Source organism: Salvelinus alpinus, chromosome 1, assembly GCF_045679555.1.
Source record: "Salvelinus alpinus chromosome 1, SLU_Salpinus.1, whole genome shotgun sequence".
Classification (NCBI taxonomy): domain Eukaryota; kingdom Metazoa; phylum Chordata; class Actinopteri; order Salmoniformes; family Salmonidae; genus Salvelinus; species Salvelinus alpinus.
In genome coordinates, this window is record NC_092086.1 from 56,268,680 (window position 1) to 56,287,265 (window position 18,586).

Here is an 18,586-nt window from a genome sequence, read left to right on the forward strand (position 1 = left end):
GCTGCTGCCTACCACCGCTCAGTCAGACTGCTCTATCAAATCATAGACGTAATTATAATATTAAACACACAGAAATGAGCTGTAGGTCATTAATATGGTCAAATCCGGAAACGATCATTTCGAGAAAGAAAAAAAAGGTTTATTCTTTCAGTGAAATACGGAACCCTTCCGTATTATATCTAACGGGTGGCAACCCTAAGTCTAAATATTGCTGTTACATTGCACAACCTTCAATGTTATGTCATAATTGTGTAAATTCTGGCAGATTGATTACGGTCTTTGTTAGGAAGAAATAGTCTTCACACAGTTCGCAATGAGCCAGGCGGCCCAAATTGCTGCATATACCTCGACTCTGCTGGCATTGAACGCAAGAGTAGTGACACAATTTCCCTAGTTAATGTTGCCTGCTAAACATGAATTTATTTTAACTAAATATGCAGGTTTAAAGAAATATACTTGTGTATTGTTTTTAATAAAGGTATTGATGTTCATGGTTAGGTACATTGGTGCAACGATTGTGCTTTTTTCACAAATGCGCTTTTGTTAAATCATCACCCGTTTGGCAAAGTAGGCTTGGATTATATGCAACGCAGGATAAGCTAGTTAAACTAGTAATATCATTAACCATGTGTAGTTAACTAGTGATTTATGTTAAGATTGATTTGTTTAATGCTAGCTAGCAACTTACCTTGGCTCCTTGCTGCACTCGCGTAACAGGTAGTCAGCCTGCCACGCAGTCTCCTCGTGGATTACAATGTAATCGGCCATAATGGCTTCCAAAAATGCCGATTTACCGATTTATGAAAACTTGACCTCTAGTTTTTACGGTCTTCTGTCCAACAATGAAAATTCATAATTTTTTTTCTCAGACAACTTGGAGGGCCAAATAAAACCACTTGGGGAACCCTGCTCTACAGGCTGTATAGTTTGTTTCAAGCAGGCTATGTTTGTGAGTAGCTTAACTAATTAGAGAGTACATTGTAGTACCTACTTACCAGTACCCTAGATTTGTGCTATAATACTTTTTAGTGTAACTGCTGAATCTGTGTGTTTGATTAGAGTTAGTGCTAGTGTAATCAGACAGACACAGACAACCAACATGCGGGCTTAGTTTCTCCAGCTCTCCACGGTAACATCTGACTCTGTCATGGTGCTCGTTGGTTCGTTATAAATGGCCGCTGCTCCTCTGATCTACTGCTTAATTGCCACCTCATTTGCATATCAGTGCAAATGAACAACCTCTCAAATGAGCGTTCATTTTTCAAAGTCTTTAGGAGCTCCTTCAGAGGCGACTCTTAACGAGCACGGGAAAGCAGGCAGCTGGGCTGATGAGGGAAGACAGGGAGCCTATATGTACATATCACCTCGACTAACCTGTACCCCCCGCACCCCTTTTATATAGCCTTGTTTTAGGAACTTTTATATTTTTTTCAATACATTTTTGCAAATATTTTTACTAAACCAACAACGCAGTTTAAAACAATTATTTTTTTATTTTTTTAATGAAGGGACTAAGTAAGCATTTCATGGTGAGGTCTACACCTGGTGCATGTGACATAACATTTGATTTGAGATGGAGAAGGATGGAGGGGGAAAGGGAGAGGTGTTGTACGGTATACTGAAACGTCATACTTTTTTGATACTAGAACATGAAAAACGGTTCGATACTAGAATTTGTTACTTTCGGTACTTCAATCAAATGTGCCTCAGGTTGTATACTGATTGAGAGGATCAAGTCTGTCTCCTTATAGCACGAGCGCACCATTCCTGCCTCTTGTCTGCTCCACTTACTCATTCGCTAGAGCACTGGGAGTCTGGACTGCATCATGTTAGCTCCCCACTCATGCTGCACAGAAGTTAAAACACTTGAATAATGCAACACAGCACGTAGAAATGTTTTAACTGTTCGTTACTGTTCGCAAAACAATGTCCATACAGGCTAGAACACTTTCCAATGCAAGAAGATACCGGTAGCTTCCAGCTTTGTAGGCTAGCTTTCCTTGCTAGCTTACTGTGGAAGCTAACATCAATTCACTACCCTAGTACTTTGTTTGTGATAATATACAAGCATAACGCAAAATATGATGATTGTCTCCAAAAACGTTTCACTTAATCGTCTCCCCATGTCCAAAGAAACTTTCCCCCTTCGCCTGTCATGTCTTTCTCACGACCTCAACGGACTGTGTGGGCGTGTACCTCGTCATGAATGACATCATTACTGGGTTTAAAGAGACCGTGCAAACTTTTATAAAAGAAGAGATTGCAACTTCTATGCAAATGTTGTTGATCAGTACAATAAAATAAGTCCCAAATGGAAGCGAAACCGATTGTTTGTCATCTATAGCCACATGAAATCCATGAAAACAAGCTCAATAACTCAATGCATGCACACAATCCTATTGAATATGCATACACCTGTATTGTGAATAGGCCTCCTAGGCTACATCTTAATTTACCCAGTATAGAGATTTACTATTCAAGTCAATTGTTACTGTTATAGGGTTAGATTTGTTAAAACAAAGTAAAAGTAATTGTATGATTTGTATAATTGATTAATGAATGGCTTGGCTGTCTCTGAAAAATGACACACAATCACGTCTATCTCTTATGCATGGGAGTATTTTGGAACAGATTTCCTAAATTTTAAAATCAATTGGAGCTGATTTCCTAGTGTTTTTACTAGAGGTCGACCGATTTTAGGATTTTTCAACGCCGATACCGATTTATTGGAGGACCAAAAAAAGCAGATACAAAAATCGACCGAAGAACGTTAAAGTGCAATATGTGCCATGTAAAAAAGCTAACATTTAAGTTCCTTGCTCAGAACATGAGAACATATGAAAGCTGGTGGTTCCTTTTAACATGAGTCTTCATATTCCCAGTTAAGAAGTTTTAGGTTGTAGTTATTATAGGACTATTTCTCTCTCTACCATTTGTATTTCATATACCTTTGACTATTGGATGTTCTTATAGGCGCTATAGTATTGCCAGCCTAATCTCGGGAGTTGATAGGCTTGAAACATAAACAGCCCTGTGCTTCAAGTATTGCGACGAGCTGCTGGCAAACGCAGGAAAGTTTGTTTGAATGAATGCTTACGAGCCTGCTGCTGCCTACCACTGCTCAGTCAGACTGCTCTATCAAATCATAGACTTAATTATAACATCACATTTAATGTAATGAGATTGAACTCAAAAGATGCCCAACGCTTGAACAGAGCAGTAGAAGAGTTTCTGTCTGCGTCAACTGCAATTCTGTGATTTTTGGCTAATAAGCTTTTTCTTTTTACGTGGTATTTTGATACTAAACCTGGTATCAGTCAAAATTCTGGTGTCATGACAACACTAGGAGAGCGAGTGAAGGAGGGATAGAGGGACTACGGCCACTTTTAAGGGATACATCTACCTAATCTCTTTTGGAGAGCTCCCGAGTGGCGCAGCGGTCTAAGGTACTGCATCTCAGTGCTGGAGTCGTCACTACAGACCCTGGTTCGTTTTCAGGCTGTATCACAACCGGCCGTGATTGGGAGTCGCATAGGGCGGCAAAAAATTGGCCCAGCGTTATCCTGGTTCTAGTTGGCCGGGGTAGGCCGTCATTGTAAATAAGATGTTGTCCTTAACTGACTAACCTAGTTAAATAAAGGAAAGAATGTAAAATACCCTGCTGCCTCGCACTCCTCCTCTCTTCATCTCATGCCTGCTGCTCTTCTAGTGGATGCTTATTATGGATAATGTGTTGGATGGTATAGGCTCAGAGCACCTGAGAACAGGAGGTGTGTGTTGAGCCTTATAGGCCTAGATCTGATGTGAAGCCTTTTGTCCCTGATTTGCTCTGGTCTCCATAGTTGTCGTCTCTAGTTAACAAAGGGTTAATTTCATGCTTAATGGTATTCGCTGTGTTTGCCCAGGGTGGGACATCTCCCATTCACACCCCTCATCACACGGTGTTGACACTGACCACTCACCACTCCCTCGCTCAGGAAGGAAGCACACTGACCATTTGTGTGACCGTTTGTTTGGTTTTGTGTGTGTGTGTGTGTGTGTGCCACAGGGTTTCAGTTAAAAGGACCAACACAACCACAGACGCTGCTTAAAGCAGGACCTGACACATCCACAGCTTACTACTGCCCCTCTCCAAAAAAGTACCACTCGATAGACTAAAACGTTTTGTTTCGAGATTGTTAGCCTGTTGAGCTAAAGCCTTGGAAGTCTTCAGGTCTCAGGCAAGGTAAGTCTTTATCAGGCCTCCCGGTCTAAGGCACTGCATCTCAGTGCTAGAGGCGTCACTAGGCTGTGATTGGTGAGTCCCATAGGGCGGCACACAACTGGCCCAGTGTTAGGGTTTGGCCGGGGTAGGCAGTCATTGTAAATAAGAATTTATTCTTAACTTACTTGCCTAGTTAAATAAATATAAACAGCGTGGTTCCCGACCTCTGTTACACCAGGGATATATTATTATTTGTACTAGAGGTTAGGAGGGAAAATGGAAGAGGATACCCCTGGATTAGGACTAGTACTCCAGACAGCACTCAGACGACTCCCGCTGTAGCATGGGGATCCTAATTCAACCTGTGGGTTCAGTAACAGTCTTCAATTTCCTCCCGGGGCCCAGAGTCACTTTACACTCTTCCTTTCTGATGCCACTAGGTTGCTTTCATCATCAAATTTTCGATTTACAGAGTACTTTATTTCTATAGTACCTTATAGAAGTCTATGGGTGTCATAGACCTAGGTTGAAAATATTTGATATTTTGCTTTATGTGATATTTTTTTATCATATTTTCAACCTAGTGATCGACTGGGAACTTTGCTCATAGTGAATTTATTTCAAAGGGTTTACTGCAAATCCTCCTCTTCTCTGTGAAGACCATTTTATTAATTTTTTCTCATTTGGGCCAGTGACTTTTACTTGGTACTGACGGCGAATTCGCCAGAATGTCAAGCCTTGACTTGTATGTAGTTCCTTCTTGTGTGAAGGTTGTGTAGCTTGGAACCGCCTTCCTGTTGGACCATTGTTTTCTTCTGGATCCAGTTACGGTATAGTAGCAGGAGCATTTCTGAAGCGTTCTTATTCTGCTGTTCCCTCTTGCCTTTTTTCCCTCATCTTCTTCCTCTGCCTCTCTCTGCTTTTATGTCCTCCTGTGACTCCCTTGTTTTTCCAATTCTCCTTGGTTCTCCTTCTAGGCTGCCCTCTATCCTTACTTTTTCTCCCCCCCCCCTTTTCTTTCTCTCTCTCCCCGGTTCGCTCCCTCAGTGGAAGGCTGAGAATACCCAAGGGAGCTGAGGCAATTAAAATGCTAATCCTGTCTGTCTACAGGGAGAGGAGGAGGAGGAGGAGATGGAGGGAGGAGAGGAGGAGGAGAGGTGGGGGCTGACAGCATGAGGGATTGCAGCTCACATGGAGAACTCAACTGAAATGGAGAGCGAGAGGCGCTGGAGTGAGGGGGGTGCCGAGAAAGGGGGATGCAGGGGAGGGTGTGGGGTGGGAGTGAAAAGGGGATGCAGGACAGAGCGAGAGAAGAGAGAAGACAGATGTGGGATAAAAAGTGTGTCTGCCATGAGCTGAGGGATGGAAGGCCTGAAATGTGTTTGGGGTACATGCATCTCCCCCTAATGTACTGAAGACACTGCTGCCCTGTTAGGGGTAGCCTTCAACCTCACCCTGCCACACAAGTAGGCCGAGAGCAGGGCTTCTCAACTCTGACCCAACGAGGTCCGGAGCCTGCTGCTTTTCTGTTCTACCTGATCATTAATTACCCACCTGGTTTCCCTGGTCTAAATCACTCCCTGATTAGAGGGGAACAATGGAGAAGAAACAAAATGCAGTGGAACTGGCTTTGAGGTCCAGAGTTGAGTTTGAGGGGCCTAGAGTGTGTACCTACCTACCTGCGCTACCTACTAGGCCTACTACGCACAATTGCGTTTTAGCCTGTGTGCATAGCGATATTGGCTGTGAGGCAGGAATGAGCTTCAGGATTATGTATGCAGTGGAAACCCCAGCTGGAGAGCCTGAATATTTCATAGTATGGCTGTAGCTCTTCTCCTCTCGTCTCGCTGCCTGTCTCAATGCCACACAACCTAGGGTGCCTTTTTTACTATGTAATTGTATTGTGGCTGCAAACACCAGCTCCTTATTGCTTTATTGGAAAATGCATTACGACTACTGAGTGCGTAGGCCCTAATAGATGTGTGCGATTGTCAGAATTCACAGCTTAATAATTGTAGTAATTAGGAGAATCTGAGGTCATTAGGGGCTACAGCTGGGGGCTATAATAATGAGAACTGGGGGGGGTTGGAGGGTGTGTGTAAGCAGAGAGGTGGGGCAGGATGGAGGGGAAAGACCCGGAGAGGCATGGTTGACCTCCTGGGATGTCGGTCAGTTGGCTACTCCTTCTATGACCACTGCATCCATGTATAACACTAACTGACCAAAAGCACTTTTTTTTGAAGAAGTGCGTTTTGCCTGGAGTGCTAGATGGGTGGGGTTTGTACCTTTGGGACTATTCCATTGACGTTGTTGGTCTAGACGAGCGCAGCTAAACTATTTGATAGGTAACAAATACTATTTCATGTTTTTTGAGCCGATGTCTGAATATTCTGGGCCTCCGGTGTATTGCACTGTCTGCTGCCTCTGCTGGATCGGGAAATGGTTTGTCTGGAACAGTGTCTGGGACGGGACAGCTCAGACTGACTTCTACACACACGCACGAACACACACAGTCTGGAAGCTACAGACTTACTCGAGAGCACACACACACAAGATAAGCTAATCCTCTAACACTTAAAACACAATCTACTCACAAGCACACACAACTCTTGGAAACTTAGCAAGTAGGTGCATAGTTTGCATGCACATCGTAAAAGCACTTTCTCTCTACCTAGCCTATAAGTACTAAAGTGTAGCTTTGTGAGTGGAGAGGGGGAGAGAGAGCCAATCGGGGGTCATTAGTTCAGTCGGCTGGGTCTGCTGCATTCCTGAGCCGTGAGCGGGGATGAGAGGGGGAGCAACAGTGAAGGAATGTGTCTCGGAGAGAACAGAGAGAGGATCTAGATGGAGAAAACAACGGAGGCAAGAGGGAACAAGAAAAAGAGAGCAACAGCAGGGGAGAAAAGTTTATAGAAAAATAGGGAAAGTTGAGAGGGAGACCATTGTTTAGGGGGAGGGGGAGTGGGCAGAAGTGTTAGGATGCTCTTTAAAGTAGTACACTAACCGAAAGGATACTGACTTTATTGTGGAAACATCGTTTTATCTCAAGTGTAACTACATGTTAAAGCCCCAATCCAGAGTTGGTGTTCCAGTCCAACAGCAGGCCCTGCCACTTGGTTGTGTATACTTTTCAAGAATCAATGGATAGGCCTATATCATTTACCATTGAACTGCAGGAAATATCCCAAATTATGTATTTACTGTTCTGAAGAACTCTCTCTCATGGCTGTGTTAACCCAGATAGAACAAAGCCGGTAGAAATAGAATTACCCCCTGTCTTTCCTCTGTTCCAGAACTGTAAACTGTATAGAACAGCTGGTAGTTATGGCTTTAACAAAAAATACTTTATCCATGCAAGAGGGAAATGTATCCTGCTGTACCCAACCCCTTGGACATACACACACATTATATACTGAACAAAAATATAAACGCAACAATTTTGACGATTTTACAGTTCATAAAAGGAAATCAGTCAATTGAAATACATTCATTAGGCCATAGTCTATCGATTTCACATGAATGGGCAGGGGCGCAGGCCTGGGAGGGCATAGGCCCACCCACTGGGGAGCCAGGCCCAGCCAGTCCAATTAGTTTTTTCCCCCCAGAAAAGGGCTTTATTACAGACCGAAATACTCCTCAGTTTCATCAGCTGGTCTCTGATGATCCTGTAGGTGAAGAAGCCCGGATGTGGAGGTCTTGGGCTGGTGTGGTTACACGTTGTGAGGCCGGTTGGGCGTACTTCCCAATTCTCTAAAACAACGTTGGCTTATGGTAGAGAAATTAACATTAAATTATCTGGCAACAGCTCTGGTGGACTTTCCTGTAGTCAGCATGCCAATTGCACGCACCCTCAACTTGAGACATCTATGGTGTTGTGTGACAAAACCGCACATTAAGTGGCCTTTTATTGTCCCCGGCACAAGGTGCACCTTGTGTGATGATCGTGCTGTTTAATCAGCTTCTTGATATGCCACACCTGTCAGGTGGATGGATTATCTTGACAAAGGAGAAATGCTCACTAACAGGGATGTAAAGAAATTTGTGCACAAAATTGGAGAGAAATAAGCATTTTGTGCAATCTTTTATTTCTGCTCATGAACATGGGACCAACACTTTACAAGTTGCGTTTCATATTTTTGTTAAGTATATATTCCTGTACTGTGAACAGCAGAACAGTAAGTTGGATAGAACAGGCTCTGAGAGAGTTAATGGTCTTGGCTTTAATATAGGAATGCTACAGTCCTCGTATACCCCTTTCACTCTACTGAGCCAAACCAAGCCAAGATGTACAGTGCTAGCTTGGTTAGGTTGCAGGACAAGGTACAGTACGGCATGATAGTGTTAAAACAAAGGCTGTGAGTCAGTGTCTTTGTGTATAGGAGTCTGTGCATTGAGAGCAATGCGCGTATCTGTTTGCACCTGTGTGTGTGTGTGTTGCGTCTGAGTGTGTACTGTGTGCCTCCGTGTGTGGGTGTCTATCTGTAAGAGGGAGAGATGAGTGTGTGGCTGGGGGCTGACAGAGGTCCTGGGTTTAATACAGTGGAATAGCAGAGCGGCTGAAAGCTGTACTTATGGCCAGTCGAGCTTGCAGTGACAGCACATGCACTCCCATTACTCTGCCCATGCCTCATGTTGCTGCTGCCTGCCTCTCTCTGCTCTGTACTGGCAGCCTGACACTGACTGAGGCGCCACACTGCCACCTGGTGTTAGAATAGGGTACTGCTCATTTAGAATTCACTGAAGAATTTATGTGTCCCAAATGGAACCCAAACCCCTTTTAACGTGCACTACTTTTAGGATGCCATTAGGGACTCATAGCCAAGTGACTCGGGAGAGCCAGTCGACAGGGTTGTTTTGACAGCTCGGGCACTTCTCCTTGAGGTTTTAGTATTGATGAAGTGTCCTACTGTCCTCCCTTCCCTTGCACCCGCTGGAACCCGGAATAATCATCCTCTCCGGTAGAGAAAGTACAGTTTTGCCTATTTGGAGACTTTTTTCAGTACATAAAAATTCAAAACTAAGGCCCCAGTCCAGAAACTACCCCTAGCTGAGGCACTTCTTAAGATCTGAAAGAAATTGGATAGGAGAAGCCTTTAGCCTAAGCAGTATGACCAACATCCTACCTGGCCTATCTGAGAGTGTTATTACCATATTGCCTATACCTATCCAACTTCTTCAGATCTACCTCAAGTGCCTAGAGTCGGATAAGGGGTTGAATCTAAATGACTCCGACGTTGCAATTGAGACACGGTGTTCCCTTATCCTTAATGCCTGATTGACCTATTGAATTTCTCTCTCTTTGCCTCTTCAGTGCTGAGTATCCGAGGCATTCAGGATGAGGACCCCCCAGACCCCCAGATCATGCGTCTGGACAACATGCTACTGGCCGAGGGCGTGTCTGGCCCGGAGAAGGGCGGGGGCTCGGCTGCAGCGGCGGCGGCTGCAGCAGCAGCAGGAGGGTCGCCCGGCGCCGACGGAGGCGTCGAACACTCAGACTACAGAGCCAAGCTGGCCCAGATCAGACAGATCTACCACTCTGAGCTGGAGAAATATGAACAGGTAGGAGAGAGGGAGACCCATTTACACAGATTTACCAATCTAAGTTCCGGCGCCGAAAAGAGATGGCTGCCTCGCTTCGTGTTCCTTGGAAAATATGCAGTATTTTGTTTTTTTACGTGTTATTTCTTACATCGGTACCCCGGGTAATCTTAGGTTTCATTACATACAGTCGGGAGGAACTACTGAATATACGATTAACGTCAACTCATCATCGTTCCTACCAGGAATATGACTTTCCCGAAACGGATCCAGTGTTTTGCCTTCCACACAATACAATGGATCTGATCCCAGCCGGCGACCCTGTGCGACGCCGAAAAAGGGGAAAACGTGGCGGTCTCGTGGTCAGGCTTCGGAGACGGGCACATCGCGCTCCACTCCCTAGCATACTACTCGCCAATGTCCAGTCTCTTGACAATAAGGTTGATGAAATCCGAGCACGGGTAGCATTCCAGAGAGACATCAGGGATTGCAACGTGCTCTGCTTCACGGAAACATGGCTAACTCAAGGGACGCTAACGGAGTCGGTGCAGCCAGCTGGTTTCTTCATGCATCGCGCCGACAGAAACAAACATCTTTCCGGTAAGAAGAGGGGCGGGGGGGTATGCCTTATGATTAACGAGAAGTGGTGTGATCATCATAACAACACACAAGAACTCAAGTCGTTCTGTTCACCTGATCTAGAACTCCTCACAATCAAATGTCGACCGCATTATCTACCAAGGGAATTCTCGTCAATCATAATCACAGCCGTATACATTCCCCCCCAAGCAGACACATCGATGGCCCTGAACGAACTTTATCTGACTCTTTGTAAACTGGAAACCACACACCCTGAGGCTGCATTCATCGTAGCTGGGGATTTTAACAAGGCTAATCTAAAAACAAAACTCCCTAAATTCTATCAGCATATCGATTGTGCTACCAGGGCTGGAAAAACACTAGACCATTGTTATACTAATTTCCGCGACGCTTATAAGGCCCTCCCCCGCCCCCCTTTCGGAAAAGCTGACCACGACTCCATTTTGTTGATTCCAGCCTACAAACAAAAACTCAAACAACAAGCTCCCGCGCTCAGGTCTGTTCAACGCTGGTCCGACCAATCTGAATCCACGCTTCAAGACTGCTTCGATCACGCGGATTGGAATATGTTCCGCATCGCGTCCAACAACAATATTGACGAATATGCTGATTCGGTGAGCGAGTTCATTAGGAAGTGCATTGACGATGTCGTACCCACAGCAACGATAAAAACATTCCCAAACCAGAAACCGTGGATTGACGGCAGCATTCGCGTGAAACTGAAAGCGCGAACCACTGCTTTTAACCAGGGCAAGGTGACCGGAAGCATGACCGAATACAAACAGTGTAGCTATTCTCTCCGCAAGGCAATCAAACAGGCTAAGTCTCAGTACAGAGACAAAATCGAGTCGAAATTCAACAGCTCAGACACAAGAGGTATGTGGCAGGGTCTACAGTCAATTACGGACTACAAAAAGAAAACCAGCCCCGTCGAGGTACAGGATGTCTTGCTCCCAGACAGGCTAAACAACTTTTTTGCCCGCTTTGAGGACAATACAGTGCCACTGACACGGCCCCCTACCAAAACCTGCGGGCTCTCCTTCACTGCAGCCGAGGTGAGTAAAACATTTAAACGTGTTAACCCTCGCAAGGCTGCAGGCCCAGACGGCATTCCCAGCCGCGTCCTCAGAGCATGCGCAGACCAGCTGGCTGGTGTGTTTACGGACATATTCAATCAATCCTTATCCCAGTCTGCTGTTCCCACATGCTTCAAGAGGGCCACCATTGTTCCTGTTCCCAAGAAAGCTAAGGTAACTGAGCTAAACGACTACCGCCCCGTAGCACTCACTTCCGTCATCATGAAGTGCTTTGAGAGACTAGTCAAGGACCATATCACCTCCACCCTACCGGACACCCTAGACCCACTCCAATTTGCTTACCGACCCAATAGGTCCACAGACGACGCAATCGCAACCACACTGCACACTGCCCTAACCCATCTGGACAAGAGGAATACCCATGTGAGAATGCTGTTCATCGATTACAGCTCAGCATTTAACACCATAGTACCCTCCAAACTCGTCATCAAGCTCGAGACCCTGGGTCTCGACCCCGCCCTGTGCAACTGGGTCCTGGACTTCCTGACGGGCCGCCCCCAGGTGGTGAGGGTAGGTAACAACATCTCCACCCCGCTGATCCTCAACACTGGGGCCCCACAAGGGTGCGTTCTGAGCCCTCTCCTGTACTCCCTGTTCACCCACGACTGCGTGGCCATGCACGCCTCCAACTCAATCATCAAGTTTGCGGATGACACTACAGTGGTAGGCTTGATCACCAACAACGACGAGACGGCCTACAGGGAGGAGGTGAGGGCCCTCGGAGTGTGGTGTCAGGAAAATAACCTCATACTCAACGTCAACAAAACAAAGGAGATGATTGTGGACTTCAGGAAACAGCAGAGGGAGCACCCCCCTATCCACATCGACGGGTCAGTAGTGGAGAAGGTGGAAAGTTTTAAGTTCCTCGGTGTACACATCACGGACAAACTGAACTGGTCCACCCACACAGACAGCGTTGTGAAGAAGGCGCAGCAGCGCCTCTTCAACCTCAGGAGGCTGAAGAAATTCGGCTTGTCACCAAAAGCACTCACAAACTTCTACAGATGCACAATCGAGAGCATCCTGTCGGGCTGTATCACCGCCTGGTACGGCAACTGCTCCGCCCACAACCGTAAGGCTCTCCAGAGGGTAGTGAGGTCTGCAGAACGCATCACCAGGGGCAAACTACCTGCCCTCCAGGACACCTACACCACCCGATGTCACAGGAAGGCCATAAAGATCATCAAGGACAACAACCACCCAAGCCACTGCCTGTTCACCCCGCTATCATCCAGAAGGCGAGGTCAGTACAGGTGCATCAAAGCAGGGACCGAGAGACTGAAAAACAGCTTCTATCTCAAGGCCATCAGACTGTTAAACAGCCACCACTAACATTTAGCGGCCGCTGCCAACATACTGACCCAACTCCAGCCACTTTAAAAATGGGAATTGATGGAAATTATGTAAAAATGTACCACTAGCCACTTTAAGCAATGCCACTTAATACAATGTTTACATACCCTACATTACCCATCTCATATGTATATATACTGTACTCTATATCATCTACTGCATCTTGCCATCTTTATGCAATACATGTACCACTAGCCACTTTAAACTATGCCACTTTATGTTTACATACCCTACAGTACTCATCTCATATGTATATACCGTACTCTATACCATCTACTGCATCTGCCATGCCGTTCTGTACCACCACTCATTCATATATCTTTATGTACATATTCTTTATCCCTTTACACTTGTGTGTGTGTGTAAGGTAGTAGTGTGGAATTGTTAGGTTAGATTACTGTTGGTTATTACTGCATTGTCGGAACTAGAAGCACAAGCATTTCGCTACACTCGCATTAACATCTGCTAACCATGTGTATGTGACTAATAAAATTTGATTTGATTTGATTTGAAGCTGGAGAAAAACAGCACACGCGTATTTCTCTGTCACCTTCAAAGATGAGTGTTTTCGTGGGAATTTGTTATTTTGTGTAACTGGACTGAATTTAAGTAAAAAGAAAATGTTGATAGTCTCATTTCTCCCTCCTTCTCATCCTCCTCCTCTGCCCCTACACCCCAGGCATGCAGTGAGTTCACCAACCACGTGATGAACCTGCTGAGGGAGCAGAGTCGCACGCGGCCCATCTCTCCCAAGGAGATCGAGCGCATGGTGGCCATCATCCACCGCAAGTTCAGCTCCATCCAGATGCAGCTCAAACAGAGCACCTGCGAGGCCGTCATGATCCTACGCTCCAGATTCCTTGACGCTAGGTCTGTCTGTGCTTCTCAAGAGTTTTGCTGTAATTTAATTTGTTACCTGCAGGGCTTTTTTTTATTTTTATTTTTATTCCGAGATGAATATTGTCTGACTGACTTTGTGTGTGTCTCGTATCAATGTCTCTGTCAGGCGTAAGAGGCGTAACTTCAACAAGCAGGCTACAGAGGTTCTGAACGAGTACTTCTACTCCCACCTGTCCAATCCCTACCCCAGTGAGGAGGCTAAAGAAGAGCTGGCCAAGAAGTGTGCCATCACCGTCTCCCAGGTACTGCACCACCGTACCGCACCATACACTTCTGCTGCCAGTGGACTTACCAGTACTGAAACCAGCTTTTCCCCTTCTAATGTATAGGTAGTCTGTTCCCCTGCCTAAAATAATTTGGCTTTATTTGTTTTCAATTGAAAGTGTCTGGTGACTGAAAATGTACTGAAACAGGGATGGACTACCTGACATTTTCCAGTATGAAACGCTTGTTTTCGTTTTCCGTTGGGAAGCATTTTGCTACGGCGTGCACTGATGAATACAACCCTGAAAAGACATCTAGGGGATACGCTGACTAATACACTGGTGTCTGTCCGTCTCCCCCTCAGGTTTCTAATTGGTTCGGCAACAAGAGAATACGGTACAAGAAGAACATTGGTAAGTTCCAGGAGGAAGCGAACCTCTACGCAGTTAAAACAGCGGTGGATGCTGCCAGCGTGTCGGCGCAGGCTAGCCAGGCTAACTCTCCGGCGACGCCCAACTCAGGTACCGTGTGCCCCTACCAACCACCCCTGACCCCCACCCCTCCATCCATCTCAATCACCCTGCCTCCCAACACCAATCAGCTGAGGTCCATGCTATTACACACACATTGTAGTTCATACACACTGGTAGAAGTGTAGAACCACATACACAGAATGAGGACAATGTCTGCATTGCTGTCTGTCCTGTCTGGCTGCGTGCCTGCCTGCCTGGCTGGCTGTCTGCGTGCCTGGCTGGCTGTCTGTCTGCCTGGCTGTCTGTCTGCCTCTGTCTGTTGTCTGGCTCTCCATCTGACTTTTCTTCTGTTCCTCTGCTTGTTTGGTGTCTGATGCAGTGCTGTGATGTTATTGCGCTCACAGATGTTCTATAGTGGAGTTTTTTTTAAGAACAAATTGATAATCTCCTCGTTAAAAGTTGCTTTAATGTTGTAGAAAGTGGTCATTTTCAGGGATAAATGTAGCTTGACTTAGCAGTGTCTTAGATGCTGGGCTATTGCCCTAAGCAATATCTCTTAGTAGGAAATGACCATCGTCCCCCATCGGATTATAAATCCAATTCACTAACAAATGTATTTTTTTCTTTCTGAATGTCTGTTTCTGTTCAATTTCACCACTTCCTCTTTTGATGTCGTCATTTTAACCTGATATATTTCTTATTTATTTATCCTACTACTACTGCAAACTCCCACAGTCCCCTACCTCCCATTCGGCTCTGTCTTTATGTAGCAGCCAGAACACCTTTACATTAGTGTACAATACACACACACACACACACACACACACACACACACACATACTACCGTTCAAAAGTTTGGGGTCACTTAGAAATGTCCTTGTTTTTGAAAGAAAAGCACATTTTTTGGGGGACCATTTTATAATAACATCAAATACAGTGTAGACATTTATTTAGTCGCCTCTTCACTGTTGACGTTGAGACTGGTGTTTTGCGGGTACTATTTAATGAAGCTGCCAGTTGAGGACTTGTGAGGCGTCTGTTTCTCAAACTACACTCTAATGTACTTGTCCTCTTGCTCAGTTGTGCACCGGGGCCTCCCACTCCTCTTTCTATTCTGGTTAGAGCCAGTTTGCGCTGTTCTGTGAAGGGAGTAGTGCCAGATCTTCAGTTTCTTGCACAGAATAGTCTTCATTTCTGAGAACAATAGACTGACGAGTTTCAGAAGAAAGTACTTTGTTTCTGGCCATTTTGAGCCTGTAATCAAACCCAAAAATGCTGAGGCTCCAGATACTCAACTAGTCTAAAAAAAATGCTTGTTTTATTGCTTCTTTAAATCAGGGCAACCGTTTTAAGTTGTGCTAACATAATTGCAAAAGGGTTTTCTAATGATCAATTAGCCTTTTAAAATGATCAACTTGGATTAGCTAACACAACGTGCCATTGGAACACAGGAGTGATGGTTGCTGATAATGGGCCTATGTAGATATTCCATAAAAAATCTTCTGTTTCCAGCTACAATAGTCATTTACAACATTAACAATGTCAACACTGTATTTCTGATCAATTTGATATTTTAATGGACAAAAAATTTGCTTTTCTTTCAAAAACAAGGATATTTCGAAGTGATCCCAAACTTTTGAACAGTAGTCTGTGTGTATACACACATACACACACACACACACGTATGTACCAGCTACCCCTATTTGCTCAGGAAGCAGACAGGAGCAGGTAGGTGATGTACCATTGTCATTGTGTAGAAATCTATTATATTATTATCTGGATTCTATTTCCATGGTCTGCCTCTCCTGCAGTAAGATTACAGCTCGCTGGTGGACTGTCAAGTTTCAGCACTAGGACTCAAGACTTAACAACTATAATTGTCTGAATTTCACTTTGTCGCCCACTTGTTACAGTGTGACAAACTGACCACCGTTATTCATGTAATAAGACATTTGTGTTGTCTTGATTTTGGTCCGTTTCGAACAAGAAAGTTGCAGTTGGCCCTATAGTTTGGCCATTTCATATTCTCCTGCACTAGCCTCATACTTCATTCACAACAACGTGAGGAAGGTGGAAATTGAGGATCCAGCTGTACAATGTATTGGATCATCTTGGCACCCAGAAGGCTGTGTCACGAGCGACTAAATCATTGCTCACCTCATTCTAAACACTCTGACTGTGGTCCACGATCCTCATGTTTTCAACACTAACCAATGGGTTGTGAGCACGGGTATGGCGGTCTCTTTTCAAAAGCCAGTGTACTGTTAACTTCCTGGTTGAACTGTGATCTCTGACCCCGGCACACTGCGGTGCCTGATTTGACTGACAGAGCCACACTGAGATGCCTGATTGGCTGACACAGCGTGTGTTGCCTGCAGGGTCATACAGCTTGTCTCATGCAGGCGACGCTGCTGCTGCCTACCTCGGCCTGCACCCCTCGAACCTCAACGGGGATGGGGAGGCCGTCCTCAACATCGCCCCCTCTCTGCAGCCCCAGGTAGGCACTGAGGACCTCTAGGAAAGCCTGCCTCAATGCTCCAACCCCCTCCAATCCAGTCTCTATAGGTTTGCAAAATTCCTGTAACGTTCACAAAATGTCCTGGTTTTCACAATCCTGTTTGGAGGATTTCTGGAATCGGGGGGGAATAGTAAAGGCAATCCTGGAATTTGTTCAAACAAAATTTATTTATAAAAAAACAGGGCATTTTGGGGAGGTTTCCGGGACTTTACCACCCCAAAACCAGTGACCCAAACATCCCTAGACACCAGCTCCTCCTAGCTATGATGACCCCCACCTCCCTCTCCTCACCCCTGATCCCTAAACACCCAACCCAAGACCCCCTGTGGCACCTGTCCCTGTTTCACTTAGCAGAGAAACATGCCTCAGGTGCATTTTGCCCCTCTCTCCCTCTCGTTTCAGTTAAGCTTTTGGTGTACCTACCTTACCATTCTCCCCCAGTTATTTATCCATCTATTTCATCTCTATGTCCACATATGCTTCTCCAAATGACACCCTATTCCCTATATAGTGCACTACTTTAGATGGATATGGTACCATTTGGGAAGCAGCCAGCCCATGGCCATCTCTCTCCATCCTGTCACCATGGAAGCCAAAGGCCCCCCCTCTACTCCCCATTACTCTGCTGTTGCCCTCCGCTGTTTGTAAACCTGTGGAAGTGCGGCATTGTTGAAGAGGATCCACAGATTTCTGCTGTGAACAGCCTGAGGTTAGCCTGGACGGTCAGTGTCAGCGGCGGAGGGAAATTCCTCGGTTGCATTTCCTTGACTCTTTTGTGTCCGCTCCCTTCGCATCATTCTCAAAACCCATTGGAGGAGAATGTCAGAGGGGCGAGACCGCTGGCTTTCTCATCCAATAGGTGTTTTGAGGAGGTGGAGAGAGGACACGAATGCAATTCTCCCTGACTAACCGGATTGTAGGCAGCATTTTCTGCATTCCACCAGTGATGACTGAGAATACAACATTGTGCGATTTTAAATTAGGTAGAAATCATTTCATCTCAATCTTGGAATGAACAATGAATAATAGATATCGGCTTGTAATGTTAGAACTGTGATAGCAGAGAGGCAGATGGATAGTGTATGAACCCAAAGTCAGGGTTGTACAGAGAAGTGTGCAGAGGTTAACTTGTAGGGAACCAGCAGTCATGCTGCTTTTGCATTGACCGATACAGCAGAGGTTTGTGGAAGCTTTAAAGTTCCTTTAATTCCCACTTGTGTTTGTGTGAGACTATGCCCTGATTGATGTGCAACTACGTGTGTGTGTGTGCGCCAGACCTGGGTTCAAATAGTATGTTATCTTCCAAACACTTTTCCTGCACTTGATTGAGCTTGCGTGGCACAACGGAACCAAGCCCGTGCCAATCAAATGCGCTCAAAGTATTTGAAAGGAAACATCCTTTTTGAACCCAGGTCATGTGTGTGTTCTTCGATCCTTGTGGGGGGACCTAAACTCCCCACAAGAGTAGTAAAACAAGGAAAGTGTGTGTATATGTGCATGCATCTCGTAGCTGATGGCGCCTGTCTTGTCTCCGTCCAGGTGGATATCCTGCACCGTGTTACACACCTGACGGCAGGCTATGAGGAGCTGACCGCTAGCGCCCTCTATGCCCCACACCGCCTCGACGTGAGTCAAACCTCTCCTTTTATTTAGACCGAAAGAAATGCATGCCTATCAACAAAGTAATTGTAGTCCAGGC

The 18,586-nt window shown here is 45.5% G+C and overlaps 1 protein-coding gene across 3 annotated transcripts in view; it reads left to right on the forward strand.

Annotated features, from left to right (window-relative positions):
- The window catches only part of LOC139581246 (pre-B-cell leukemia transcription factor 1-like), a 46,457-nt gene that overhangs the window by 24,148 nt on the left and 3,723 nt on the right, over positions 1 to 18,586 (forward strand). For 2 of the 3 annotated variants that reach the window (XM_071410810.1, XM_071410825.1), the window contains 5 exons: positions 9,516 to 9,763; positions 13,472 to 13,662; positions 13,799 to 13,934; positions 14,261 to 14,417; positions 18,427 to 18,513. In XM_071410810.1, coding sequence (XP_071266911.1) covers positions 9,516 to 9,763; positions 13,472 to 13,662; positions 13,799 to 13,934; positions 14,261 to 14,417; positions 18,427 to 18,470 — 776 coding nt within the window. In that variant the 3' untranslated portion in view covers positions 18,471 to 18,513. The remainder of the gene's footprint in view (positions 1 to 9,515; positions 9,764 to 13,471; positions 13,663 to 13,798; positions 13,935 to 14,260; positions 14,418 to 18,426; positions 18,514 to 18,586) is intronic. The other variant, XM_071410817.1, reaches the window with a different exon arrangement.